This window comes from Entelurus aequoreus, linkage group LG03 (assembly GCF_033978785.1).
Source record: "Entelurus aequoreus isolate RoL-2023_Sb linkage group LG03, RoL_Eaeq_v1.1, whole genome shotgun sequence".
Classification (NCBI taxonomy): Eukaryota; Metazoa; Chordata; class Actinopteri; order Syngnathiformes; family Syngnathidae; genus Entelurus; species Entelurus aequoreus.
In genome coordinates this window covers 23,261,121-23,288,620 of record NC_084733.1, presented here as the reverse complement: position 1 = coordinate 23,288,620, position 27,500 = coordinate 23,261,121, and the positions used below count along the sequence as shown (strand labels likewise).

Genomic DNA, 27,500 nt, shown 5'->3' with positions numbered 1-27,500 from the left:
ATGTATATACATACATATATACATATATATATGTATATACACACATATATACATATATATATGTATATATATACATATATATGTATATACACACATATATACATATATATATGTATATATATACATATATATGTATATACATACATATATACATATATATATATATACATACATACATATATACATATATATATGTATATACATACATATATACATATATATGTATATACATACATATATACATATATATGTATATACATACATATATACATATATATGTATATACATACATATATACATATATATATATGTATATACATACATATATATGTATATACATACATATATACATATATGTATATACATACATATATACATATATGTATATACATACATATATACATATATGTATATACATACATATATACATATATGTATATACATAAATATATACATATATGTTATTTGGAGAAAAAAAGACCTTACCTGAGCCATCTCCACGGGGCACTAATGGTGTTCGGCCTGGCGATGGCTCCACAGACGACTCGCCGCCGGTCCGGCCTTTCCTTCCGTTTTAGCCGTAGAGCCGTGACCCCGAGTGGCCCACTGCTCCCCGCTGGATGTCGGCGTCTTGGTTGTCCGGTCGTAGGAGCTACCCGTTGGGAGAGAGTTAGTGCTGGAGGGGTGTGGTTTCCACGAGACCTGGTTGAGGCTCGGGATTGGACTGCGATCGCCTCTATTTGGACCCTGGGAAGAAAAGATGGAGGAAAGAAAACATGAACGCTGGGAAAAAAAACTATATTGTGTGTGCAGTGGAGTCTTTATGGTTAAAACAATATATAGCAGGTCAATATTTCCTATAGGAAATCCTCTTGAACCCTCTTAAGTCATCAAGTCCTGTTCCAACGTGTTCTTCTTTTTACTAAAAAAAAGTCAGTTTTAGTCCAAATAAAATATGAGACCCAAGGGTGTCATTTCTAGGAAAAATGAGCTTTAGTATTATCATCTTCAGCAGCAACATAGACACTACTGTCTCGCTACACAGCATTAAAACATGCGCACACTAACTTCCTGTTCAGGCCCAAGCAAGCTTCAGAATAAAAGCATGGCCATATTAACCCGCAACCTACCAAAGCAACTACTATTTCTTTAATGTATTTTTTTTAAAGATTGTTTTCTTAAAAAACAAACAATAAACTAAGGGGCTGCGGCTAATTTAGCTGCCGCAACACTGCTGATTTGCAATAGGTTTTTTTTAACGTCACTTTAAAGAACTTTACGGTGAGAGCTGGCGGGAGTATGGACGTAAACAACGTACAATGGGTTTTGAAGTCCAAATGCCTCCATATTGCTCTACATGCACACTCTTTATCAATCAGTAGAATTTATGTTTTTTGTCATTCTTCCACCCCACACTCTTTCTGCTTGTATGCGCTCTAGTGTGTGTGTTTTGACACACTCAACATCATGCGCCTCAGCTTGTACGTCACCGACGCATGGCAGCATGCTGATGAAAAATAAAGTACCGGTATTTTTAAAAGGCAGTATATTATCGTTTTTAATTTATTAGTACAGTGGTACATTATTAGTACCGGTATACTTAGTGTGTATACAGCAGAGATGGGTAGAGTAGCCAGAAATTGTACTCAAGTAAGAGTACTGTTACTTTAGAGATTTATTACTCAAGTAAAAGTAAGGAGTAGTCACCCAAATATTTACTCGTGTAAAAGTAAAAAGTATGTTGTGAAAAAACTACTCAAGTACTGAGTAACTGATGAGTAACCTGTTCGTTTAATGATGACGGCAACAAATAATGCACAAAAACATAAAAATAGCAATGAGCAAATTCAGAGCCATGAATATCTCTTAAGCAACTAAAACAATAATATATATTAAATAATAATATATTAACATAAAAAAATTAAGGCAAATTGAGCCACAATAACTTAACAGCACCATAGGCTCAGTAGGCAGAGATTACAAAGGAAAATACCAAGTTAGCTTTTACGCAAACCATAAACTGATAGGTGTGGGCTGCACCTGGGAACACACTGTGCACTTCTGATTGGTGTTTCTATGCATGCGTGAGTGTGTGTGCGACTGTGCGTGTGTGTGTGTCTCTGTCTGTCTGTCTGTCTATGAGGCTGCAGTGCGTTAATAAATGTCCCCACACGATGTACATTTGACAGTGATTCATAGCAGGGAAGCTAAGATCAGCCTACGCTGACAGCCAAAATATCTACTAACGTGACTTACCGCGATGTGCTTCCTCAAATTTGACGTTGAGTTCATGTAAGCTTAAGCTTGTTGTTGTTTGCCGCTGAAACTTTATGTGCAGTTAATCATGTGACCACCTGGCTCTGTTTGATTGGTGAAACGGAGTCAAACGTCACCAGTGACTGCATTTGATTGGTGAAACGGAGTCAAACGTCACCAGTGACTGCATTTGATTGGTGAAACGGAGTCAAACGTCAACAGTGACTGCATTTGATTGGTGAAACGGAGTCAAACGTCAACAGTGACTGCATTTGATTGGTGAAACGGAGTCAAACGTCAACAGTGACTGCATTTGATTGGTGAAACGGAGTCAAACGTCACCAGTGACTGTATTTGATTGGTGAAACGCAGGCATGCGATAGATCCTACTTTGAAGGTCTGGCTGACAAACCAAAACAAACAAAGCGTGCATTAACAGATCGATAAAAATCAGTAGCGAGTAGCGAGCTGAATGTAGATAAATGGAGCGGAGTAAAAGTAGCGTTTCTTCTCTATAAATATACTCAAGTAAAAGTAAAACAATGTTGCATTAAAACTACTCTTAGAAGTACAATTTATCCCCAAGTTACTCAAGTAGATGTAACGGAGTAAATGTAGCGCGTTACTACCCACCTGTGGTATACAGTAAATGTCATTTGAGGAAAAATGACTATACTGTAATATATTGTTATCATGATATATAATTACCTATATCCGGATAACTATTTTTGTTCATTTTGCACAGCACTGCCTAGAGATGTTATTTCTAGGCCATAATGGCTAGCCTTGGAGTCGGATTTAGCCGAAAATTTGAAGCGTACAACTTAGACTTTCAGAGGTTGCACTGTTGGCATTTTCCTGGAGCCTCGCTTGGATTGCTTGATTATGTGGGCATGTAATCCTTCAACCTCCAACCAGAAAACATGTCCCCAAGCTGGGAGATGTATCATTTGGTAACGGCCATAAGGGCCCATGCTCCTCTTTCAACCTGAGCGACTTCGCAAAGTCACACTTTACCAGCCTTCTGTCATTTCCCAGCACTGTAATTACTGACATATTGTGGGCTAATGGGCTTTGATGGAGCCCTGCTGGCCTGACTCGCTACGTCTCCGAGGGCAACCGACAGGAAATAAAGTCATTTGCCAAGCCTGCAGAGTGGGTGTGATCACTGTGGTCACTTCCTGCTCTAGTCATTGAGGAGAGGAAACATTAGTGTGGCATATTCTCCTTGTATGGTAAGCAAGCTGTGAGCATTTTTTTTTTAAATACAGTGTTCTCCACTGCTGGGCCTTAGGTTGCAGACTATGAGAACATGTTCACGTGTGGCTTTAGGAAAATATTTGGCTAGGAGGAACGTCAGCCTGCTAGAAATGCTGCTAATGTGTCCCGGGAGGATAGATCCAGTGAGAAAGGCCAGAGTTCTGGCGGCGTCACACAGCGGCTTCTGTTCACAAATGAATTCTGCATAAGAGTCCATTTTAAAAAGGAAATTGTGTTTGGCAACAGAGAAAACACTAAACCCAAGTCTGGCCTGAAGCATGAAATTGACGGGTAACTTTCCCTGCTTTAGATTAATGTAGTGAAATATGTAAAGTTGCTGTATGTCACTGGCGTAAAATGACATAAAAACATATACATAACATAAATAGGAACCCTCCCAACAATTAGCAGTCGTGTTAGTACGCTCGGCTTAAAAAAAATCAATGATAACTAGAGTTATGAGCTAAACTAGTTGTTATGCTAGGTTGGGGGTCGGCAACCCTCGGCTCTAGATCTTTACCACCGCCCTAGGGCTCCCTGGACCTTTTTCCAAAAATTTATGAAAATCAGATTAAGAATCAAAAATACTTTATTAATCTCCGAGGGGAAATTCAGATGGAAAAAGATGAGGAGAAAACAACATATTTTTTGTTTTAATATGGTTTCGGTAGGACGACAACCATGACACAAACATTCCTAATTGTTAGAAATCCCACTGTTTATATTACACATGCGTCACCGGTGAGAGTATTTGCCATGTGCCGTTTTGTCCTACTAATTTTGGCGGTCCCTGAACTCACAGCAGTTTGTTTACATGTACAACGTTCTCCAACACTGCCACGAAAAGACGTGTTTTATGCCACTCCTTCTTTGTTTCATTTTGTCCACCAAGTTTTTTATGCTGTGCGTGAAAGCACAAAGGTGAGCTTTGTTGATTTTATTGACTTGTTGGAGTGCTAATCAGGCATATTTGGTCAGTGCATGACTGCAAGCTAATCGATGCTAACATGCTATTTAGACGAGCTGTATGTACATATTGTGTCATTATGCCTCATTTGTAGGTATATTTGAGTTAATTCAATTTCCTTTACTTATGTCCTCTGTGTATTTAATTTATATTTGCATGTCTCATCACATATTATCTGTATGTAATATTGGCTGCATTTCTCATAGTTGTTTGTGTGCCGTTACAGACCACAGCAAACGTTACCCAGCTTGCAAAGATTATAATAAATCAATTACAAAAGGACGACCTGCCGTTTCCTTTAACTTGGATACACGCATCTGTACCTTTGGCCATTCTAAGCCAGTAATTTCCAAGAGTTATCTCACCCGCTGAGGAGCCTCCGTTTAACTAATGTTTTCCAATGTTGTAAAAATGTGTAGAATAAATATTACATTTCAACATTTCTGTCAAGGAAGATGTGTTAGCCTGCGACACATAGTCATTTTGATAGTAGGCTATTATAGCAAATATCGACACTTACCTCATGTGTTGCCTTCATTATAACGCTTATATAAGGCTTTACATTTTTTGCGGCTCTGGACAGATTTTTTTTTTGTATTTTTGGTTCAATATGGCTCTTTCAACATTTTGGGTTGCCGACCCCTGTGCTAGGTTATACAATCAATAATATTAGTAACTCAACTTGTTGTTACGCTACGTTATACAATCAATATTAGTAGCAGCTAACCTTGTTATTAGGCAAGGCCATACAATCAATGAGTATGATAGTAGCTAAACCTACGCTAGACTGTACGGTCAATGATATCGTTAGTAGCTTATCTTGTAATGCCAGGCTATGCAATCAATGATACAGTTATGTTAAAATTGTTGTTACGCTTGGCTATACAATCAATGATAATTTAATCAGTTAAAGTTGTTATGCAAGGCTATACAATCAATGATAATTATAGTAGCTAAAATCGTTGTTACACTAGGCCAGGTGTCCCTAAACTTTTTGACTCGGGGGCCACATTGGGTTATATATATATATATATATATATATATATATATATATATATATATATATATATATATGTATATATATATACACACATATACATATATATACATATATACATATATATACATATACATATACATATATATATATATATATATATATATATATATATATATATATATACATATATATACATATATGTACATATATATATACATATATATACATATATATATATATATATGTACATATATGTACATATATATATATATATATATATATATATATATATATATATATATATATATATATATATATATATATATATATATATATATATATATATATATATACATATATATATGTATATATATATATATATATATATATATATATACACACAGTATATTATATAGGCTGTAATATAATTATAGCTAATTCATGTAAATAAATTCAATATATAAATCACTACACTAACTTCAGAACTGTTTAAAAGAAAGCTACAATAACTTGTAGTTACAATTTTAAGGGAAAAAACTCTTATTTATTCAATATTGTGCACAACTGTGATAGTGTGTCCATGCGCTGATCAAGTTCAAAAAGATGTGGGAATGGCGATAACAATGATTTAAGGCGGCATATAAATTTAATACCAAATTGAAGAAGGAAGTTACAACTACAGTACAACCCTCAATAAAATCCGCTTTTCGAGGAAATTCGCCAATACGCTGTCATATGGACCCGCACATGCCAACGCACGCACGCACGCACGCACGCACGCACGCACGCACGCACGCACGCACGCACGCACGCACGCACGCACGCACGCACGCACGCACGCACGCACGCACGCACGCACGCACGCAGCGCGCACGCACGCACGCACGCACGCACTCGCACACGCACACGCACACGCACACGCACTCGCACAGGCACTTGCACAAAGACACACACACACACACAGCGATCCTTTTTTCGCCACCTTGCACACGGCTGATTATAACGCAACTGTAATATTTTTTCTTATCCTTATTTTTGGCTGTTTAGTAAAGCAGACACGAACAGCACCGTGAATCTATGTAGCTTTATTTTTAGCAACTGCTACGTAAACAACTTACGCAATGTACGTAACTGCGCCATAGCGTACATGTCAATCCAAGTCCCTCTACAGTATATAATATAAAATATATTAATATCTCGTAAAATATGATAGCAACAACGATCATTTTGCACAAAAATAAAAGATCTAGGATTTAAAATATCAGAAATGATCAGTCACGTCAATTTGTTAAAGCATTAATTACAACAAGCTTGAGACTGATTGACACCACCCATCACTACAATATGAAGTATAAACAATAAAACATTAAATATTAAGAGCATGTAAACCACCCCTAATTTCTTTACTTCCCTGATGACCTCATTAAAGTTTTGGAATCCATTAGAAATATCCGGTCCGCGGGCTGTAGTTCGGGGACCTCTGTACTAGGCTATACAGTCAATGATAATGTGAGTAGCTAAAATCGTTGTTACACAAGGATATGTATACAATCAATGATAACGTTAGTAGTTAAAATTGTTATTACGCAAGGCTATACAATCAATGATTACAATAGTAGCTAAACTTGTTGTTACACAAGTAAAATAAAATAAAATAAAATAATAATCAATGATCAGGTTAATAGCTATTCTTGTTATACTAGGCTATGCAATCAATAATTTTAAATAAACATTTTATTATTTTTATTGTTTATCTCTGGGAAAAAAGAAGGCAATATTAAAGGACAAGATGTGTAATTTAGTGAAATCATTGCAATAAAGTATATAAAAAAAGAAAAGTAAACGTTTCAACCTTGGCTATAAAATCAGTGATAACGCGAGGTCATACAATCAATAATAACGTTAGTAGTTATTCTTGTTGTTACGCTAGGCTATAAATCAATGATAACGTTAAGGTAAACATTGCTCTATTCTACTAACAGATTATTTGAAAAGTCAACTTTCTCTAGGCAACAAACAGCCGCTTAAATGGCTGTGTCGTGTAAATACATGGACATTTTGCTTTAAGCTTGTCTGTGGTGTAATGTGGGTCTGTTATGAAAAAAACGAACTCTGCAGAACAAATACAATTTAAAAAATGTCTGCAGAACCAATCTATGTCACCTCTAGGTCTTCATTGCAATTTTAAAGAAAAGCCAACCCCAACTATTAAATCACTTCTTCCATTAAGACGCAATTCAGGTGACATGTTTCAGAAAATTTATGGTTAGGTTGGGTTGATTGGTGAAGATTTACACAGATGCGACCTTGAACCTATTTCTGTGGTTCGTGTCCTATTCCAGACGTACAGTAGACTCGGTCTCTGGTTTTAGACTCAACATTCTCGGATATTTAGGTATCTTTTTCATTAGCTGTAATGGTGTGATGAGGTTTCCTGATGACAAAGTGGCTCCCATTTGTGCAACAGTCTTGGGCTGGATTACATGTGTTGTTTTAGCGATGCTATACAGCGGGGATATTTGGCTGGTACGAGTTCATTTCAAAACCGTCAAACGTTTTTACACCCGGTTCCAAAAAAAAATAAAGCAGAACACTGCTGCCGTGTAGAGGATCTTTGACTACATGTTATTGTAAATCCTCAAAAACAGCAGAGCATTCCTGTCACATACAAAGGATCTTTGACTTTCTTTTTTTGCATGATGCATATTTGTTAAATAGACAAAAACTACACAAATTAAATGTTTCTGACATGAAAATCAAATGTTGGAATTGAGAACAGGAAGTGAAAAATTTTAGTAATGGCTAAGAAATGGAAAAGGGGTAGGATTAAAAAAGCTCTGCTTCTTGCTACTCCTTTTCGGACATGTAATGAGGAATTGGAAATATGTGATGTATCATATGTTCGAAATAAATTTAAACAACAAAAACATTTTGTGGAATTGGGAGTGCAGTCCTTGGCTGCAACCAGCAGAGGCACTGTTGAACTAGTCTGTTATCTGAAGAAGCACAACATGTCTGATACTTTAACTGAAGAGATTTTGTCAAATTCGCATCCCAAGATTATATCTATGGCATTTTCCGGACTATGGAGCGCACTGGGATATAGGCCGAACTTACTAAACTTTAGAAGAAAAAAATATTTTCCCATATATTAGCCGTACCGTATAAGCCGCAGGTATATACACTGTGAAATTAGTTATTTACGCAGAAATATTTTGTAAATGTTTATTTACATATCTTCATTTCCAAACGTGTCTGTAACACAGCAGTAAAATGGTTGATCAAACAAACCAAAAGTCATCGAAGCATCAGAGCAGTGGAAGCTAGCTCTCCGATCAGCTAATCAGACTCAATAATTACACGGTGACATTTTGGTGAATTTACTGAGGAATTTGTGAAACTGAAACAATACAAAAAGAATGCCATTGTAAGTTAATAATACCAACACAGACACTCGTAGCTGTGTTAACATATTGGCTAATGCTAACGACGCTAGCTTCGTTACATCACGATAGCACGGACAATTATGCATGAAAACACTCCTACAAACATCATAAATGGGACGGTTTAGTAAGTATGAATTGTTTTAGTCAAATTGTGAAACTTACAAACATTACTTGGAATGATGAATGAAGAATCCTTTCGAGCAAAAATGCTTTGGATGGTTTCACTTTCGGTTTGAGGCAAAACAGGAAGTACATTTTCAACTCGCAGCACCTGCAGTGAGTGAACTCGTCTTAAAGATGGCGCCATAGCACAAACAATAACAAACCATTTCAGTCCTCTGCTTGGGTTTAATGAAAACTATTGACCACAAAACATTATTGCAATTAGCGGGAAAAAAAACAAACATAGATTAGCCGCACCATTTTAAAAGCTGCAGGGTTCAAAGTGTAGGAAAAATGTAGTGGCTTATAGTCCAGAATTTGCGGTGGCTAGGGTTGTGCGAATACCAATGTTTTGGTACCTTTACCAAAAAATGTTTGTATAATTTTTTACAATTAAATGAAGGGGATCACAAAATTATTAAAAATCATATAAAAATAATTTATGGCTTTATTTTAACAAAAATTGCAATCAAAGCACAATTTTGGCATTAAATAAAAGTTAACATACTAGTAAACTTCTCTTTTTATGGTAAGTAAGCAAACGGGTTACAAAGGCTCCTGATTTGGCTGCTGACAAATGCAGTAACGTATTGTGTCATTTCCAGTTCTATTATTTTCTCAAAACTATTATTAATACACTTGTTCATTTACTGTTAATATCTGATTACTTTCTGATTTAACATGTTCTAGCTACACTTATTTTAAAATGTAATACACACTTATTCTTCTGTTGTTTGGATACTTTACATAAGTTTTGGGTGATAATACAAATTTGGGTATCGATCTGATACCAAGTAGTTACGGGGTCATACATTGGTCATATTTAAAGTTCTCCTGTGTCTAGGGGCGTATTTCCTGAGTTTATAAATCATAAAAAAATGACAGAAGATTTTGTGATGACAAAGAATATTGATGTAATTGTTACAGTCGATATTTGTATAGATCCACCCATTTGTTTACATTCAGGAGCACTAACTTTCTGTTAGCGGTTAGCTACTGTATCCTCCTACAGTGTGTAGTGAAGCATGTTTAGCTATTACATGTCCTGCAGGGATGATAATTGTAAGAAACATAGTTCATTTGTTGCCATGGAGGCGAGGATTAGTGATATAAAAGTACCTAAAACACTGCGGAAAGACGTTAGCCGCTAGCTAACTATGTTTTTAAGCACTGCTTGCACAGTGGCGCTTCATTTATAGATTAACCTTTATTGTTAGTTTTAAAGCCAAAATATGTCCATTCTCCCTTTTCCGTCTTCATGTTGTGTCGTCTTGTAAGTGCTCTGTTTGTATGTTAAATAACATGCACTAGGCTCATATTACAAGCAATGCAATCATGTCCATTAAAAAAAAAAAAAAGTACCAGTATTTTTGAAAGGCAATAAAGTACCTTTTTTAAATCATCAGCACCACGGTATACCATACAACCCTACAACTAATAACTAACTTCACACTCAAAGCTCACTTTTTTTGTTTTTACTCAAAACTCTTTAACCTCATGGTTTCACATTTGAAATAAAATAAATTCAGTGTGGGATAGTGGCGGCTGGAGGCCTTTTGGTCCGAAAAGTAGCGAGTCACTCATAGACGTCATTGTCTAATTTGCAAAAATGGCCATGTAATTCTGAAAGGGGTATAATAGTGTTGTGGGAGATACAAAAAGTAAGTAAAAAAACATGAAAAGCAAAACAAATATGTTGAGGAATACAATAAACTTTTTTCCTGTCTCATATTTTAGTTAATTTTGTCTTTATATGTGAGTGCTCTAAAATGAGGGAAGAGCATGAGCGATACATTCAAAGTTCGATACAACGCGGTCGTTGGGGTCCATAAAAATGTAAGCTGGATTGAGCTCCCACGTCACTAAATGGGGCGGGCACTATCCAACAGTAAGTTTGGACATCACTGGGTCGATATTCAAGTTATTTCAATTAATTAATAAAGTTTTTTTAATTCCCAACTTTCATAAAGATTTACTGTCTAAGTTTGTAAATTCGCAATCATTTGGTAAAAAACTTGCGAAGATTCAGGGTCCATGGCACGTTCGCGTTGTATAGAACGTTGCATTATATTAGACCGTGTAATATCAAACTTTGAGTGTATGTGCTTTCATGTCAAAATCTCCATACGTTTCAAGTAACACAAGAAAAAGCTGCTATATTAAGTGCTCTGAATACTTGCTGAACATAGCAACAAAGTCGCTAAATTAGCAACACTAATCTCCCCTGCAACATCTACTACAGTGCATTCATAAGCAGTACCCTTTAGCATGTGTTGATGAGCAAGCTATGTGTCAGGAGCATTCATGCTTTCGGTGTCCATAGATGTCTTCAGAACCATTCCAAATTACTCCATCTTAACTGTGTTGATCATGTGGAATAAATGTTACCATGTTGAATAAATGGCACCTAAACAAACCATCTAAAAGAAAGGTTTAAAGTAGAAAGTTTGATCAATAAATGGACTGTTGCAGTTAGGCTGGCGGCAGTCCACTTAAGGTAAATTCTTCTCCCTAATGCTTATTGATCTTTTTGGGCTTACACTGGTCTTCAACATGCTGAGTTCTGCAATACTCTCATCACTTAAAGAATGAAAGCACCAAGACTTTTCCTTTAAGTCTAGAACAAGAGGATTGCGCTGATTCAGAGCAAGCAATAAAGTTTAGGACACACACTTACATTCATGCAAGACGGTAAGAAGGCAACCCTCTTCTGTCACCCTTTGACACTGCAATCACACGTTAATTCCCCGCCATCCCCCACTGTCCTGACTGCAGCTGTATTTATCCAAACCTCTTGGGAATGGACACGGTACAGACCACTGAAATGTGGCCGGGAATCCAAGCCAAACATTGTTGGCTGTGCAGAGAAGACCAACGATGATGACCACCATTTGAACCTTGTTTTTCTAGCAAGTCTGGCAATTTGTGTCAGGAACTATCCAAATGAAGTGGCCACTTTGTTACTCAGGAAAAATAAAAATCAGGAGGTCCCATCATGCTTGCAAATCAAGTAAATGGATTTAGGAAATTCCCCAAATGCACAACTGACTAAACACAGAATGAAAGGAGGCCGGCAAGAACATCAGGTCATTGCTGCAGGACCACATCTGAAGCCACAGGACGGGAGGCGGAGGAGGACGGGGGGTCTTTTTCAAAGCCTATCTAGTGGCTCCAAGGTAACTATGGACCAGTCAAGGATGACTGATGTTGAGATGGGGTCAAAGAGAGGAAAGTTAAACTGAAAGAGAAAAGGATGGCCTCCCATTCCAACAATATGTCTGTCAGCGTACAACTAATGAAAGAGTTTGCGGTCAAGGCGGCGTTTGTGAAGCTGATGTGGACCCACAGACAGAATTCCACGAAAGGATGAGTCCATTTCCACTGTGTTCTGTCCAAGGTTTGAATAGCCAATATCCAGTTCATAGTCTAAAGCTCGGACATAGGCAAATACAGTGCCTGTTAGCCCGGGTGAAGAGTCACTTAAGCTAGAACTAACCAGCGCCAGGCTGGAAAATTCCTGCACACATAGTATTTCTTGAACAATAATGCATAAATCACATAGTTTTTTCTCTCATGACTGTGCCAGAGGTAGACAAGCATTCTACTGAGGTGGTCAATTACGAAGCGTTAAATCTATCACAGTACCAAGCAAATAATGTCAAGATCCCCACCATATCAATTCATAGATGTAATCGAAAATATTTTAGACGCACTTCGGAAGATAGCTGTAATGTTTTTAATATCAATACTACGATACCTTTAACATAAATGCTGCAAAACAGCCCACTATCTAAAATATAGGCTTTGTAAATCTCAGATCATTGTCTCCCAAAGCATTATTAGTAAATGACGTCATTAGAGACAACAATCTTAATGCCATTGGTCTCAGGGAGACTTGGCCAAAGCCAGTTAATTGTTTTCCGCATAACAAGGCCTTTCGCTATTAACTATACAAGTTCACATGTTGCTCGTCACCTTAAAAGGAGTGGAGGGGTCGCGCTAATCTCCGATGAAAACCTGAACCTTAGTCCTAACCTAAGTAATACACATTAATCATTTGGGGTGCTTACAATGAGGTATTGTACATCGCTACCGCTCCATTTGGCTGTTATCTATTGCCAGCCTGGGCCCTATTCAAATTTATCTGCAAATTCTCAGAGTTTGTCGCTGAGCTAGTGACGCATGCAGATGATATAAATATAATGAAAGATTTTAGTATCCATATGAATTCCCCGTCAGACCCTCCGTGCGTGGCGCTCTAGACTATAATTGATAGCTGTGGCCTTACACAAATAATACACGAAGCCATGCATCCCAACGGAAATACGATAGATCTAGTCCTTGTCTGTCCAGGGTGTCACCCCCTCTAAAGTTTTGGTACGCCCATACACTAAGGTAATGTCTGATCATTACCTTATGAAATTTCTAAGTTCTGACCCATTGTCAACAAGCTACTAATAACTATTGCTTTAGAGGCTGTAACATTAATGCTGCCACAACTAGGATTCTCGCTGGCCTACTACTCTCGGTAATGGCACCATTCCCAATTTATGTGGACTCTATCGATAACCTCAGTAACAACTTTAACAATGCCCTGCGCAATGCCATTGATAGTATGGCACCGCTAAAGCTAAAGAAGACCCCTAAAAGGCATACCCCGTGGTTCATGGAAGAAACCAGAGCTCTTAAACTATTATGTAAAAAGATGGAACTCAAATGGTGTGCGACTAAACTTGAGGTTTTCCGACAAGCATGGAGTGATAGTTTAATAACTTATAAACATGCTTACCTTAGCTAAAACTAATTATTCCGATCTCATTCGCCTCAATATAAACGATGCTAAATATTTGTACAATCACAGTACAATCACTAACCCAATAACGGGCTTCTCCCAGTAGTTCCACCCACTGGGCTGATGACTTTAGGCAATTCTTTACTAAGAAAATTGAGATAATTTGAAAGGAGATTAAAGATAACACGTCCTAGCTACAACTGGGTTCTACAGATATGAATGTATGTACTACGGCATTTTGAAGAAGTAACGTTATAGGAACTCTTGCGACTCGCAGATGGGAACGTATTGGTTTGTAATATTAGCACCATTAGTGTTAAATATGATGAACTTATCATTTTCCTCTGGTACTGTTCCCCTAGCATTCAAAACTCGACTCTGACCTCCTGCTGAACTACTGACCAGCGTTGCACCTTCCCTTTTTCTCTAAAATCCTAGAAAAAATATTGCACAATAGCTGAATGAACACTTGACGTCTAACAATCTCTGTGAACCCTTTCAGTCTTTACTGAGACAGCCATCGTAAAAGTGACTAATGATCTATTGCTAAATATGGCTGCTGATGCGTAATTTATGTTGCTGCTACCTGATCTCAATGCTGCTTTCAATACCGTCGATCATAACATTACAATAGAACGTATCAAACCACGTATCATTATGTCATACTTAGCCTTTTCTTGGTTTTACTCCTATTTTACTGAAAGGATGCAGTGCGTCTCCCATAACGTGACCTCAGAGCATGTTAAGGTAATGTGCAGAGTTCCACAGGGTTCGTTTCTTGTCCCTGCATTCTGTAATAACTATATGGCGTTAGCCGCCACTGACAAAGCCTAAAAATGAATGAAATGTACGGTCTGTAAATGTACTAAAACACATACTGCATTATCATAACCAGTGTTGGGAATAACGGCGTTAAGAGCATAACAGCGTTACTAACAGCGTTATTTTTTTCAGTAACGAGTTACTGAAAATACTAATCAATTAATATTGCCATCGTTGCAACGCTGTTGCCGTTACTGAGAATGTGAAGAGGCGCGTTACTACAGTTTGGTTGAATGAAGCGCAAAGTGTCTGGTTTTGGCACACATTCTCTGCATGCAGAGAACAAAGGTGGGGATGATAAAATTATTGGCAGGAGCGAAGAATCCCCCAGCCCTCAGTAAACACGTGTCGACGAAAGTGTTGACATACGTTTGTACATGAAATCCAATCATATTTAATTTAATGTTGTCAATGGGTGGTACAAATTCGGAATATATCTAATCACAGTTCTTTAATAGCGTCAAATATGAGAGAGGGTGGGGACTGAGGGTTAGCAACAATGTGGAGCCAATCAGATACGTTTACTTCATTGTTTAGGAAGTTGAAATTCTCACCAGTAGCGCCAAAACAAAAATGTGTGGATTTGTTCCACGCCGTAATATGTTAACAATAAAGAGGGCACCTTTTATTTTTGTCGCCATCAACCGGCGAGTCCTCGTGACATCTACAGACTGTAAGTGGACTATGTGTCTTTGCTTCTTCTAGTGCACTCTTAAACAAATTATGATGAAGGCATGCATCGTAACTCCGTTTCACAACACACATATATATCTGCTTAGCAAGAGGTGTAGCATAACATACTTTTTACGCTTCTCTGTGTAAATAAGTGGACAATACATAAACTTTGAGACATGATGCAGCTGACCTAATGATAAACTAGTTTGAGAAGAATATTTTTGTATTATTCACAAGACTGCTACTTTTCAGTTTTGTAAATATTGACTATTGTGAGTGAAGTCTTACTTAAGATTGAATTCAATTTAAGAATTAGGCCATCTCGTTGAGAACAATTTTGTGATGGTTGATAAAATGTAGATGAAGGATACTTTGGGGCGGCGTGGCTCGGTTGGTAGAGCGGCGTTTCAGCAATTTAAGGGTTCCAGGTTTGATCCCCGCTTCCGCCATCCTAGTCACGGCCGCAGCGAAAAGTGCTATATAAATATAATTCACTATATATATCACGATATATCACTTTATTTTACTTGTATTTTTTATTGCACTACTTAAAGGCCAAATAGTTCAATATTTAATGTTACTTAACATAATTTTTTTTTACACATTTTTATTGCTAAGGACATCATAAGGCACACTGCAATCTATTGAGTTCAGATAAATGCCAAATGTTCCTAAAATACTGCATAACTGTATGGGGCGGCATGGCGTAGTGGGTAGAGCGCCCGTGTCAGAAACCTGAGGGTTGCAGGTTTGCTCCCCGCCTCTTACCATCCATATCGCTTCCGTTGTGTCCTTGGGCAGGACACTTCACCCTTGTCCCTAGTGCCGCTCACACTGGTGAATGAATGATGAATGATAGGTGGTGGTCGGAGGGGCCGTAGGCGCAAACTGGCAGCCACGCTTCCGTCAGTCTACCCCAGGGCAGCTGTGGCTACGAAAGTAGCTTACCACCACCAGGTGTGAATGAATGATGGGTTCTCACTTCTCTGTGAAGCGCTTTGAGTGTCTAGAAAAGCGCTATATAAATCTAATCCATTATTATTATTATTATTATACAGTGTATTTATTCTTCAATCAGTTAATATAAACACTTTTGACATTAAAGATGTAATCAAATGTAATTGCGTATAAAATAACAACATTAAAAATAACGTCTCGGTTACTTTGCTGAGTAACTAGTTACTCTTACAATGAGGTAACTGAGTTACTAGCTCAATTATTTTTTGGGGGATGTAATTTTTTACTTAGTATTATTACTTTTTTAAGGTGAGATGACCAACACCGGCCATAACATGGACATAAAATGTACATAAATGACTAACAAAAAGTGTATCTGCATGATAACCCTTATAAGGTCTCTGTCACCTTGAACTGTGAATTGACCTGTAACCCATTCGGGGTCTTGACTCTAGGTTTGGGAAACCTTGGTTTAAAAGAACTGACTACTTAGCTGGAAAGATTGTGGAGACTAACAAACAGGTAAATATTTTATTTTTAACCCCTGTGCAACTATTACTAGAATATTATGACTTTTAAAACACTTTACCTTCCAAATAATAATACTGACAAAACTACAAACTAAAAAGAATAAACCAATTATTAGTTGCTGTATTTATACCGTATATGACCAGTGATTGACTGACAACCAATCCAGGGCTTACTAACCAAAGTCAGAGGGGATATACTTTAGCTTTCCTGTGTTCCTAAACTGGCTTGGCAAATGAAAATGGGTGGGTATACTCTTCAAAACACCTCTAGATAACTACAAGCGATGCAAACCTGCAACCCCCAAGTTGCTGGCACGGCCGCTCTACCAACCGAGCCACGCCAATTTTCTTCACTGTGAGGTTTTTGTTGCAGATTTTTTTACACTTGTTAATTGCTTGTTCATTCACAACATTTGTGACATGTTCTGTTTGTGTTCAGAGAGACCCGCAGACCTGTCATGCAATACTACAATACTCGAGGAATAGTGGAAACCAGGATATAATGTGCAACAGTATTTCTAAGACATTAGCTTGACTCTAGTAAAAACCTATGTAACAGAAGTTGTCTGGCCTACCGGTGATCGTTGCGAGACGGAGCGACTCCAGGACTGTGAAGTGACAGGTGCATGAGGTATTTTCCTTCCCAGGGGTTCCTTAGTGCTTTCGCCACGATGGAGCACAGGTTCTTCTGCGTCTTTGTCGATTTTGCACTTGTACATCTGCACCATCAAAAAAACGTTATACAACATGAACTTCAGCTATCATTTATGATTGGTCTTACCTCTGCAGGTGATAGCTTAACTCCCTTTGTTGCTGAATTATTCCCACCAGTTCTTGGTCCAAGGCTCACTGTGTCTTCAGAATCGATCGTCGTTGCCAGATAAGCCTTCCATGTTGTTGTGGTTTCTGTCTCATCCTCTGAACCTCCTCCTTCCATGGTTACCCGTCGACCTCCTCTACCCTTCTCATCCACATTTGGATTGACTTGGTTCTTCCAGGTTTTTCTCACGGTTACATTCTTCATGTCTTCATGTAAACGCTCTTCTTGGGGCTGCCTGTTTCTTTGTCTTTGGTTTTTCGAACTGGTAAATGTATCAATGCCAGATTTTGTGTCTTTGAGGACACGAGAGTTGCTGTTGTAAACTTGGCTTGTGGTCATCTCCACCGTAGAGGTGTTGTGGTACTTGGACTTGGAGGAATCATTGAGGTTATCTGCACCAAATACCTGGTCCTGGTTTGGCCGCATTGTGATCTCGCTCTTGCGGATGGAGATTTCATAAGGGATCGAAATGCTGCTGGGGCCTGTTCATTGAAAGAAAAGAAAAGGAAATACAAACAGAATCAATTTAATTATTAAAATAGCTGATAATAGAAAGTTATTTGATTTAAACTGCCAGCCATACCTAAAATGAAGGTAAAACCCACCTATGACAATGTTAGTTGTGGACGTGTGGCGTTCCTTGGCAGACACTGACTCACTGGATACACTACTGCTGCGGCTGCTGGTTCTAGAGGAGTTAGGGTCGTTGGGATAGATCGTTTTAATACTAGTAGTCAGTATGGGTTTGGTGGATATTTTGGGCTTCCCGTTGGCCGCCAAAGGCTCCGATGTCATCACTTCTTTTCGGTCACTCTCAACGATGGCAGATTTAATAACCCCTTTGGATATCAGCGCCTCACGTGGACTGCAAGTTCGCTGGATCTCGATCCCGAGCGAAGTGCTAATGCCTCCCTCAGCTACATTTGTTTTCATGTGTAACTCTTCATCGAATGAGCTCTGTGAAGAGGAACCCTCTGAATGAGAGTCCTTGACATGTGGATATCTAGAGTATTGCGAGGTTGCAGTCCTACTGCTAGAGGTTGTAGTAGTCGTTTCATTTACAGTCTCTGGTTCTGAGGGTCTTGATCCAGTGGATTCTGTTTCTGAAGCAGAGGAATGACTTTCCGAGCCTTGGTCATTTGGCAACAGTTGATGGACGTTGGACCTGTAAACTCTGTAGGTTTCGTTGGCCTTGGACAGCTTGGAGGTGACGGGCACAGGATCTTGAACTTTTTCTGTTAATTCCTGGTCTGAGATAGGCTCGGTGTCCTTTAATGCACAACTCTCGGATACTACATCAGAATTATTTGATTGACTTTCACTACGTACATACAGTTTTGAAAATGTATTGCTCTCCCCTTCAGTCTGCCTGTGAGCTGTCTTCAGGAGCTTCTTGTCATTAGCTGCTGGGGGGTATCGATGAAGGACAGACACTTTTTTAATATCACTACAAGGTGTATTTCTTCTGTATCCTTTTTCCTCATTTCCCCGGGTTGACTCTTTAATTCCATTATCAGATAAAAACCGAGTATTTGGAATTTTGGGTGCTTTTGTACTTTCCTGGAAAGGAGTCGAGCTGAGTTCTGTGACGGTTGAGGCGCTGTGATATTTTTGTATCTCTTGCTTGAAACCTCCCATCGCAATCTCTTCATTCCCAGCTTTGCCATTCTCCAGGTACTTGGCATGGTTACCAGGACTGATGTTAGCACTTCCGTTGCCTTGTTTATCCACATTACTAGTCCCATTGCCTCCGATCCCACCTTTACTGCACAGCCGTGTGTTGAGCTGTTCAACCTGCTTGCTCAATTGAAGAGCCCGCTTGCGTTCCATTTGGAACTTTTCTTGAAGCTCACCATTTTTAGACTCTGAGTTTTTCAGGTCTTCCTCCACAATCTCTAGTTGCTTAAGGCGATTCTTGAGCCTTTCTACTTCCTGCGTAAGCTCCTTTACTTTGTTGTCTTCCTCTTGTGACCCCGCGAGGCCACTGTTCTTCTGATTCTCAGACTTATTCAGCAGGCCCATATTGTAGTCAAGACTTTTGTTGTGTCCAGAGAAGATGCCTGTAGAGGACAGTCCATCTTCAATCCTAGACCTCATTAAATCTGCACAACCAGGATCTACAGCCATGTCAAAGCAATTATTTTGCTGCTCTAGTTTTTCCATGAGCTTAAGAGTGACTTTCTCATCTTGTCTTTGCTTCTCTAGTATCCTCTCATGCTCGTTCTCGATGGTCTGGTAGAATCCCTTAAGTTTGTCAAGTTCCGCAGTCAAAGCTTGCTCTGCTTTGTCCAACTTTATCTCAGACGCCTCCATTTCCTTCAAACGAGCTTTTAGGGCTTCCAGCTCAGTTGAGAGCTTTTTGGTTACGTTCTTCTCTTCATTGAGGCTGAGACAGAGCTGGGTACAGTCCGATTTGCTTTTCCCAAATGCTTCTTCCAGTATCTCCAGTTCTGCCATCCTCCCCTGTAGGTGTTCAAGCTCCGCTTTGAGCTCTTTCGTTAAATTTTCTTCCTCTTCCAGTTTCTCTCTCACTGTACGGCAGAGATCCTCCGCTTTGCGTACCTCCTCATCTTTGCCTTGGATTTTCAGGAGACGTTTCCTTAATGCCTCCACGTCACCAAGTAAGGATGAGTTGCTGCCTTCTGCCTGGATGATCTTATCCTGTTGGGAAGAGAGTTCATGCATTGATTAGACCGAGGAGTTTTAAAATCTGTTACCGATACACAAAATGGCGGCGGCCTACTCTGGTGCCTAAAAAAACATTTAAATTTTGTGTCGGTTTACTCACACACCATAGGAAATAACTGAAGTTAATTTAGGCGGTTCGAAAATAATAATACTTAAAAACTGCAGGATTAGAGTACTTCTGTTCTGTAGACCCACTGTTAAACACCACTTGGTACCAACCTGTATGTCAAGCAACTCATCTTCAGACTTCTGCAGCTTGTTGGTAGCTTCTTCCAGTTCGTCCAGCCGTCTGACGACACTTTGTAGCTTGTGGCGCAGGTGGCGATGTGTCATGTCAGACATGGCTACCAAGTCTTGTGTGCAATATTTATAACTAAAGCTCTTTTCTTCAGGCTATTTGGCTTTTTGGAGAGGTCCACATTTGTGTGGTGGTGTAGAAGTCAAGCTGAATGCAATGTGATGGCCAAAGTGAAAGGTAAAGGTAATTGGAGTGGCTCTTATCAGTCTCCTTTTTACAAGTGGTGCTTTCAAGTTTTGTCAGCTTGGCATTTCGTGGACCAATCTGTCATCTGTGGGAGGGACAGAGGAAACAACACGAGTCATCTCTTACTTGTACATGACAGTCATATTTACTCAAATATAGTAGACATTCTAGTAAAACACAATAGACCTAATATTACACACCAGGCACTAACTTAATATCTACCCTTATTATCAAGTAAAAAGTGCAGTAAGTGGATGAGCTGTTATTCTGCTGCAATGACTTCCTTGTTGTCATTGAATCACTATGTCCACAATTCACCTTGCCTGTCCTTTCAAAGGAAGTGTGGCGCAGGTGGGGGCTGTTTACATGCGGGGATGTGAATGTGGGTTTAGACATGCCTGCACGCACGCACGGACGCGCACACCCCCCCCCCCCCTCCCACACACACTTTAGCTCAACATTGATTTCTGCTGGTTTCCTGCTGACCACAGCATATCTCAATAACGCTGGCGTTTATCACATCATTTGCACACCCATCGCCATGGCAACCTCAATACCCATTGATTACCGCATTACAGCACAAGCGGGCATAGTGTAAAGAGAGAGAGAGAGAGAGAGCAAGAAATGCTAACAGACAATAACAATAGAAGCTAACAAGAGCCTCCTGTTTAATAAGTCTGTCAATGAAGAGGATACTGAGGACAAAGTGCAGCAAAGTGGAGATTGTGGACTGTAATATTAAGCTGTGCAGCGCTAAGAAACTGCAACAGGGTAAACCAACCATTTTCAAATAGTGCGGTGGGCCCCCCGGTGCAATGGAAGGAGCATGTTATCTCAAGGAACATGCTTTTTTGTAGGCGTATGTCATACTTGCCAACCTTGAGACCTCCGAATTTGGGAGATGGGGGGTGTTGGGGGCGTGGTTGGGGGGGTGGGGTTGAGGTGCAGGCAGCATAACCCTTCCCCTTCGAGCTTTTCTGGATGAAATGACATTTTTTCACCTTTTTCCGATCATTTTGGAACTTGCAAGCGTATTTCTTCTTCTTACTCGTCGTCGCCATGTCTCTTCTTCGTTCTTCTGCTTCGTCTCCTTCTTGTTGTGTGTGCAGTTGTGCACTGAGCTCCAAAAGCCGTAGATGTTATTGTAGCGTCCCGGAAGAGTTAGTGCTGCAAAGGATTCTGGGTATTTGTTATGTTGTGTTTAAGTTGTGTTACGGTGCGGATGTTCTCCCGAAATGTGTTTGTCATTCTTGTTTGGTGTGGGTTCACAGTGTGGCGCATATTAGTAACAGTGTTAAAGTTGTTTATACCGCCACCGTCAGTGTGACATGTATGGCTGTTGACCAAGTATGCCTTGCGTTATCATTAAACCAGTTAAAAGATCATACAACGTGTCAGCATTTCTTGACATCTTCGAGTAAAGACCATTGTTAAACCCGTCTAACGCTACGTTATTATGTGACTGTGCCGATGCGCTGTTTATATGGAGGAAGAGCGGACGCCTGGAAAGCATGCGGCTGTTAAGGGGTGAAGGTTTCAGGTGAGAGAGAACGTTAAAGGCAGTGTCTTTAAGGCACGCCCCCAATGTTGTTGTCCGGGAGAAATTCGGGAGAATGGTTGCCCCGGGAGATTTTCGGGAGGGGCACTGAAATTTGGGAGTCTCCCGGGAAAATCGGGAGGGTTGGCAAATATGGCGTATGTAGTGCATGGCTTCACTGTGACTCCGGTGGGTGAGGAAAGACTGGTGTGTTGTTTTCTTTAATGTTAATAAGTATACAATGTTGTGCAGAGTTGTACTTACAACAATTGTACTATTTACAATTGCGGTGGAGAATGTGGTGGTGCAAAATATTTTCATCTTCCTCAGGGGGCGTAACAGAAAATAATTTAAAAGCGCTGGAGTAAGCTAACAGAGTGTGTTTATTTCTGTCATTTTAAATTATGTTTGTAAAGTGAAAGCTGCTTAAAAAAATGCTCATAATTAGTTGATTTTTCTTTGACCTCCACAAGGCAGATACATTGATTATTAGCACAAAAAGGCCTGTCAGCAGAAACCCTTCATGAATTGATCTGATCTTCTGTCTCATACATGATTCATGTAGTGGGTTTTCCTGCTTCTATTACATTTCCTTTCACCCTTTCTTTTAACTAAACCACTGCGCCCCCAATGACAGCTAGGACAATCCGCCTGAGGGTGGGGAATAACATTTGCACAAATCATCACTTATTGACCCCCTCTAATGTCTCCAATTTGCCCTCACCTATGGTCAAAACACTACAAGTTAAGACTGTTAGTTTGATGTTTTAGTGCAGAACATCAAAAGTTGCCATTTGAGTTAACTTCTGAACAACTTTATACACTTTCCATTGTTTTATTTACTGTGTTCGGGAGGGTTATTAGACTCCTTGTCGAACACAAACCAAGCCTTTTGAACGTCAAATCTGGCAGTGATTACACTCCTAAGCACAATGCTAGCTGTGATGCATAGTCTTTTATTCTAATTATTCCACACTTTCATGACCTCTGGTAGCGCGCTAGAAGGGAATAACAGCGGAACACAGTCTTTAAAGAAAGGAGTAGGGTAAAAAGACAAACGAGGGGGAAAAGACAGATATCTGACGTTAAAAAACCTAACCCAGTCAATAAAGTCATCATGGTGTCCTGCTTCGGTTTGTCCAGCTGTGACTGAGTTGCATGCCAGCTTTTCCACTGTTGTCTAGGTGAAGAACCACACAACCACATAAATGTTACTGGTATTTGTTTTTCTATTATCCTGACATTTTCACCACCTGCAGCCCATTATCTTCAATTGCAGCTTATTAAAGCATACGTGACTTCGATGTGAAAACGCTTACAGTGACAATTAAAAGAAACCTTGTCTCAGCTCCTTGAGATGTTAAAACAAGCGCGCAGGGAAAATAATCGACAGCAGCAAAAAAAAAAATTATTTACACTGAAAAGTATGCGGGCCTATAAATTTGTAGTTGCTCTCCCCAGAAGTAAGTGGAATGTTGGACAGCCAGCCGCCAGAGAACGGAGGACAATGATTCCGATTTTAGTATGTTTGTTCGTATGAGTTTGCCTGCTATTTCATGGTGTTTTGCACCCAAGTCAAGTGGACGCTATCAGTACATGAGGACCAGATATTTACGTTTGCAAGAAGAGGGGAATGATAATGAAAACCTATTGAAAAGAGGATCCTTTTTAGAGAGGTGCATCCGCTCCACTTTCTCTCCAAAACACACGTAGGTTACAATCACACACAACATATCATTAAGGCCTTAGCCGCTCTCTTCCTTAGTGACTTTGGTACATTCTGTTCTCCCCACGAAAAGTGAAGAAAGAAAAAAAATGCCGCCTCTCTTGCACTTGACATTAAGATCTTATGGCTCCTTCGCCTCAAAAATGGCGGTTAATAAAGAGTCCAATCAAAATAACAGTGACCACATCTTCATGTATGGGATGACGGCCAGTGCGAAGGAGTGTGTGTGAGTGTGTGGATGGAGGGATGCTGGCGCAGCAGTGGAAGCCACAAGATGGTGGAGAGCTGGTGCTTGGCTTGCGCTTTTCCCTTTTTCCCCCCAAGAAAGAGAAAACCGGCATCCCATAATGTTTCAGCTTGTCCTTTCCTGTACTGTCATGTAAAAGCTCTTGCGAACCTCGGCTGGAAAAATTGGTAAAGAAATAAATGGGGGGCGGGGGGGAAAGCCACCTCGCATTCAAGTAAAACAGGATAGTAAAAGACACAAGTCCCTTGTGGGTTTTTTCCCCCTGGTACTACCAGATAAAACTACTTTCAAAATGCCTACTGTTATTGGAAATGGAAAAAAGCGCCTCTGCACTTGTGAATTATAGTTTACGGCAGGGGTCCCCAAACTTTTTGACTCGGGTTAAAAAAATGTGTATGTGTGTGTGTGTATATATATATATACATATATATATATATATATATATATATATATATATATATATATATATACACACATATATATATATATATATATATATATATATACACACATATATACATTGTCTTTATATTCCAGCGAGTTAATCCGTTTTGTCATTTAACATCAATTAACATATATGTTCATCAACATTTAACATTGTCACGTTATCGATGGGAAAATTCATTTTTAGACAATATGATTTGCCTGAGCGGCTAGGAGACACCGAAAGTAACAAGCGGTATAAAATGGATTAGAAAGGAAAGATAAAATAAAAAAAAAATAAAAAAAACTAAAATAAAAATAAAAGTAACACTTTTTTTTTTTACTTGGCACTTCCCGTGGGCCGGATTTTGGATGCTGGGGGCCGGTTCCGGCCCGCGGGCCGTAGTTTGGGGACCTCTGGTTTACGGTCTAAAAATATACAGGAGTAATATTCCTGTTAACAACACAATACTGCGGTCATGCATGACATGGACTGGGTTTTGTTGTTCAACTCCTTTTTAACAATGTCATCTTTCTGTATACAAAGGCCGACAACAGGCTGGGCGATATGTCGAGTTTGTAAGATGTATCGATATAGTTTTAAAACAAGATATGAATTAAGAAAATATCGTAATATCGATCATTTATTTCACGTTAAAATGACCAAACGCCGCTTATTTGTTGTGTTCCTTGTTCTCCCCTGTTCCTCACTACCTCTCATGGGCTCCTAAACCCCTCCCCTTCCAGCTTCCAAGACGTGCTTGCACGTATAAGAACATCCATGATTGGTTGGTTGTTTACTATGATGAGTCACGATTGGTTGAGATTAGAGCAATCAGAGGCAAGATAGGGCGGGTCATCGAACCAAGCGCACGTGTACAAATATTAGGGATGAAACGATAAACGGTATAATTATAAACCGCGGTAAAACTTCCTAGGTTAGTGTGGGGGGCGGTGTGGCCAGCGCGCCTGCAGGAGCAAAGGTCACTGCCTCTGTCTATGGTGCTGAGGACGAGCACCATCGGATGGGGGCGGGGCATGTGCTCACGGCGAGACACAGCTGACAGTTGATTAGATTTCACAGGTGGTACGTGTTAATCTAATCATCTGTTGTCTTTAACAGTAAGCGGCCGAGAGCGGGGGAGAGAGGAGGACTGGGAGAGACTGAAAAGTCACGGACTTCTGAAAAGACATTTTGATTCATTGTTGAGCATTAAAACTTTGTTAAAAACTGCACGCCTGGCACCGGTGACGTGTGTACAGTGGAACTGCTAAGAAGCAACTTCTACAGTTAGTATTACCGTTTTAAAGTAAAATGATCGCAAACCCATGGTTGATAACACTTTGATAATCTCATCGACCGGTGACACTGCTCATTTACAGGAGAGGCAAACTAACACTAGCTAGCTTGAATGCTAACATGAAAACAAGAGCCATTAACGTCTTTCTTAAATAAAAACGACATTCCCCAATCTGAACTTGTATAAACACATAACTGTCTGAGCAACTAAGATATTCAATTGTGCACATTAAGCCTACAGGCTGTACTCTCTTAGACAGAGAGATCCATCTATACCTGAAAGAATATGACAACAGTCACATAAACCAGACGTGACGTACCAAACACACGTTTTTTTCTTTATCATTAAAAAAAACCCACTTAAACTTTTACAAATTAAAACGGAAGACGACAAACACATTTAAACACTCAAATAAAAATAGCATGGCTCATAAGTAACCAGAACAATGTTATTATACAACATACTGTACTGAAATGTACATTGCGTGGCTATTTATTTATTGTACTAAATTGTATTAAATAAAACTTGGTTTAAAGCAGGGGTCGGCAACCTTTACCACTCAAAGAGCCATTTTGGCAAGTTTCACAAATTAAAGAAAATAATGGGAGCCACAAAAATTTTTTTTTATTTTAAAATAAAAAAAACGCATACAAAGCTTAAATTGCTTTTTGCTATGTTAACCAGGGGCCTCTGACACACGCACCGGCACGCACTATAACATGGAAATTTGATGTTAGTCCGGCCCGCGAGTTTTGAATGAATGGCGCTTGATAGTGTCATACTTGCCAACTCTCTCACTATTTCCGGGAGACTCCAGAACATCAGAGCGTGATGGCACTGCTTTTGGCGCCCTCTACAGTCTGCCCTAACAGTGTACCTGCTCGACCACATGTAGAATGCAGCTTCAGCTTGCTCACGTAAATGACAGCAAGGCGTACTAGGTCAGCAGCCACACAGCTTACACTGACAGTAGCCGTACAAAAATAACTTTAACACTGTTACGTTACAAATATGCGCCACACTTTGAACCCACACCAAAAAAGAATGACAAACACATTTCTGGAGAACATCTGCACTGTAACACAACATAAACACAACACAACAAATACCCAGAATCCCATGCAGCACTAACTCTTCCGCTCAACCGACGCACGGAGGGGGGGGGGGGGGGGGGTGTTGATGTGTGGGGGGGTTTGGTGGTAGCGGGGGTGTATAATCTAGACCGGAAGAGTTAGGGCTGCATGGGATTCTGGGTATTGGTTGTGTTGTGTTATGTTGTGTTACGGTGGGATGTTCTCCAGAAATTTGTTTTTCATTCTTTTTTGGTGTGGGTTCACAGCGTGGCGCATATTTGTAACGTAACAGTGTTAAAGTTGTTTTATACGCTACGGCTACCGTCAGTGTAAG

At 39.5% G+C, this 27,500-nt stretch overlaps 1 protein-coding gene across 5 annotated transcripts in view; it reads right to left on the bottom strand.

Moving 5' to 3' along the window:
- luzp1 (leucine zipper protein 1) overlaps positions 1 to 27,500 on the bottom strand; it is a 92,316-nt gene that overhangs the window by 5,156 nt on the left and 59,660 nt on the right. For all 5 annotated transcript variants that reach the window (XM_062041473.1, XM_062041471.1, XM_062041476.1 and 2 more), the window contains 5 exons: positions 20,595 to 20,944; positions 18,293 to 20,348; positions 17,649 to 18,169; positions 17,443 to 17,586; positions 487 to 747 (listed from right to left, as the gene is read on the bottom strand). In XM_062041473.1, the coding sequence (XP_061897457.1) occupies positions 508 to 747; positions 17,443 to 17,586; positions 17,649 to 18,169; positions 18,293 to 20,348; positions 20,595 to 20,717 (3,084 nt within the window). In that variant the 5' untranslated portion in view covers positions 20,718 to 20,944 and the 3' untranslated portion in view covers positions 487 to 507. The remainder of the gene's footprint in view (positions 1 to 486; positions 748 to 17,442; positions 17,587 to 17,648; positions 18,170 to 18,292; positions 20,349 to 20,594; positions 20,945 to 27,500) is intronic.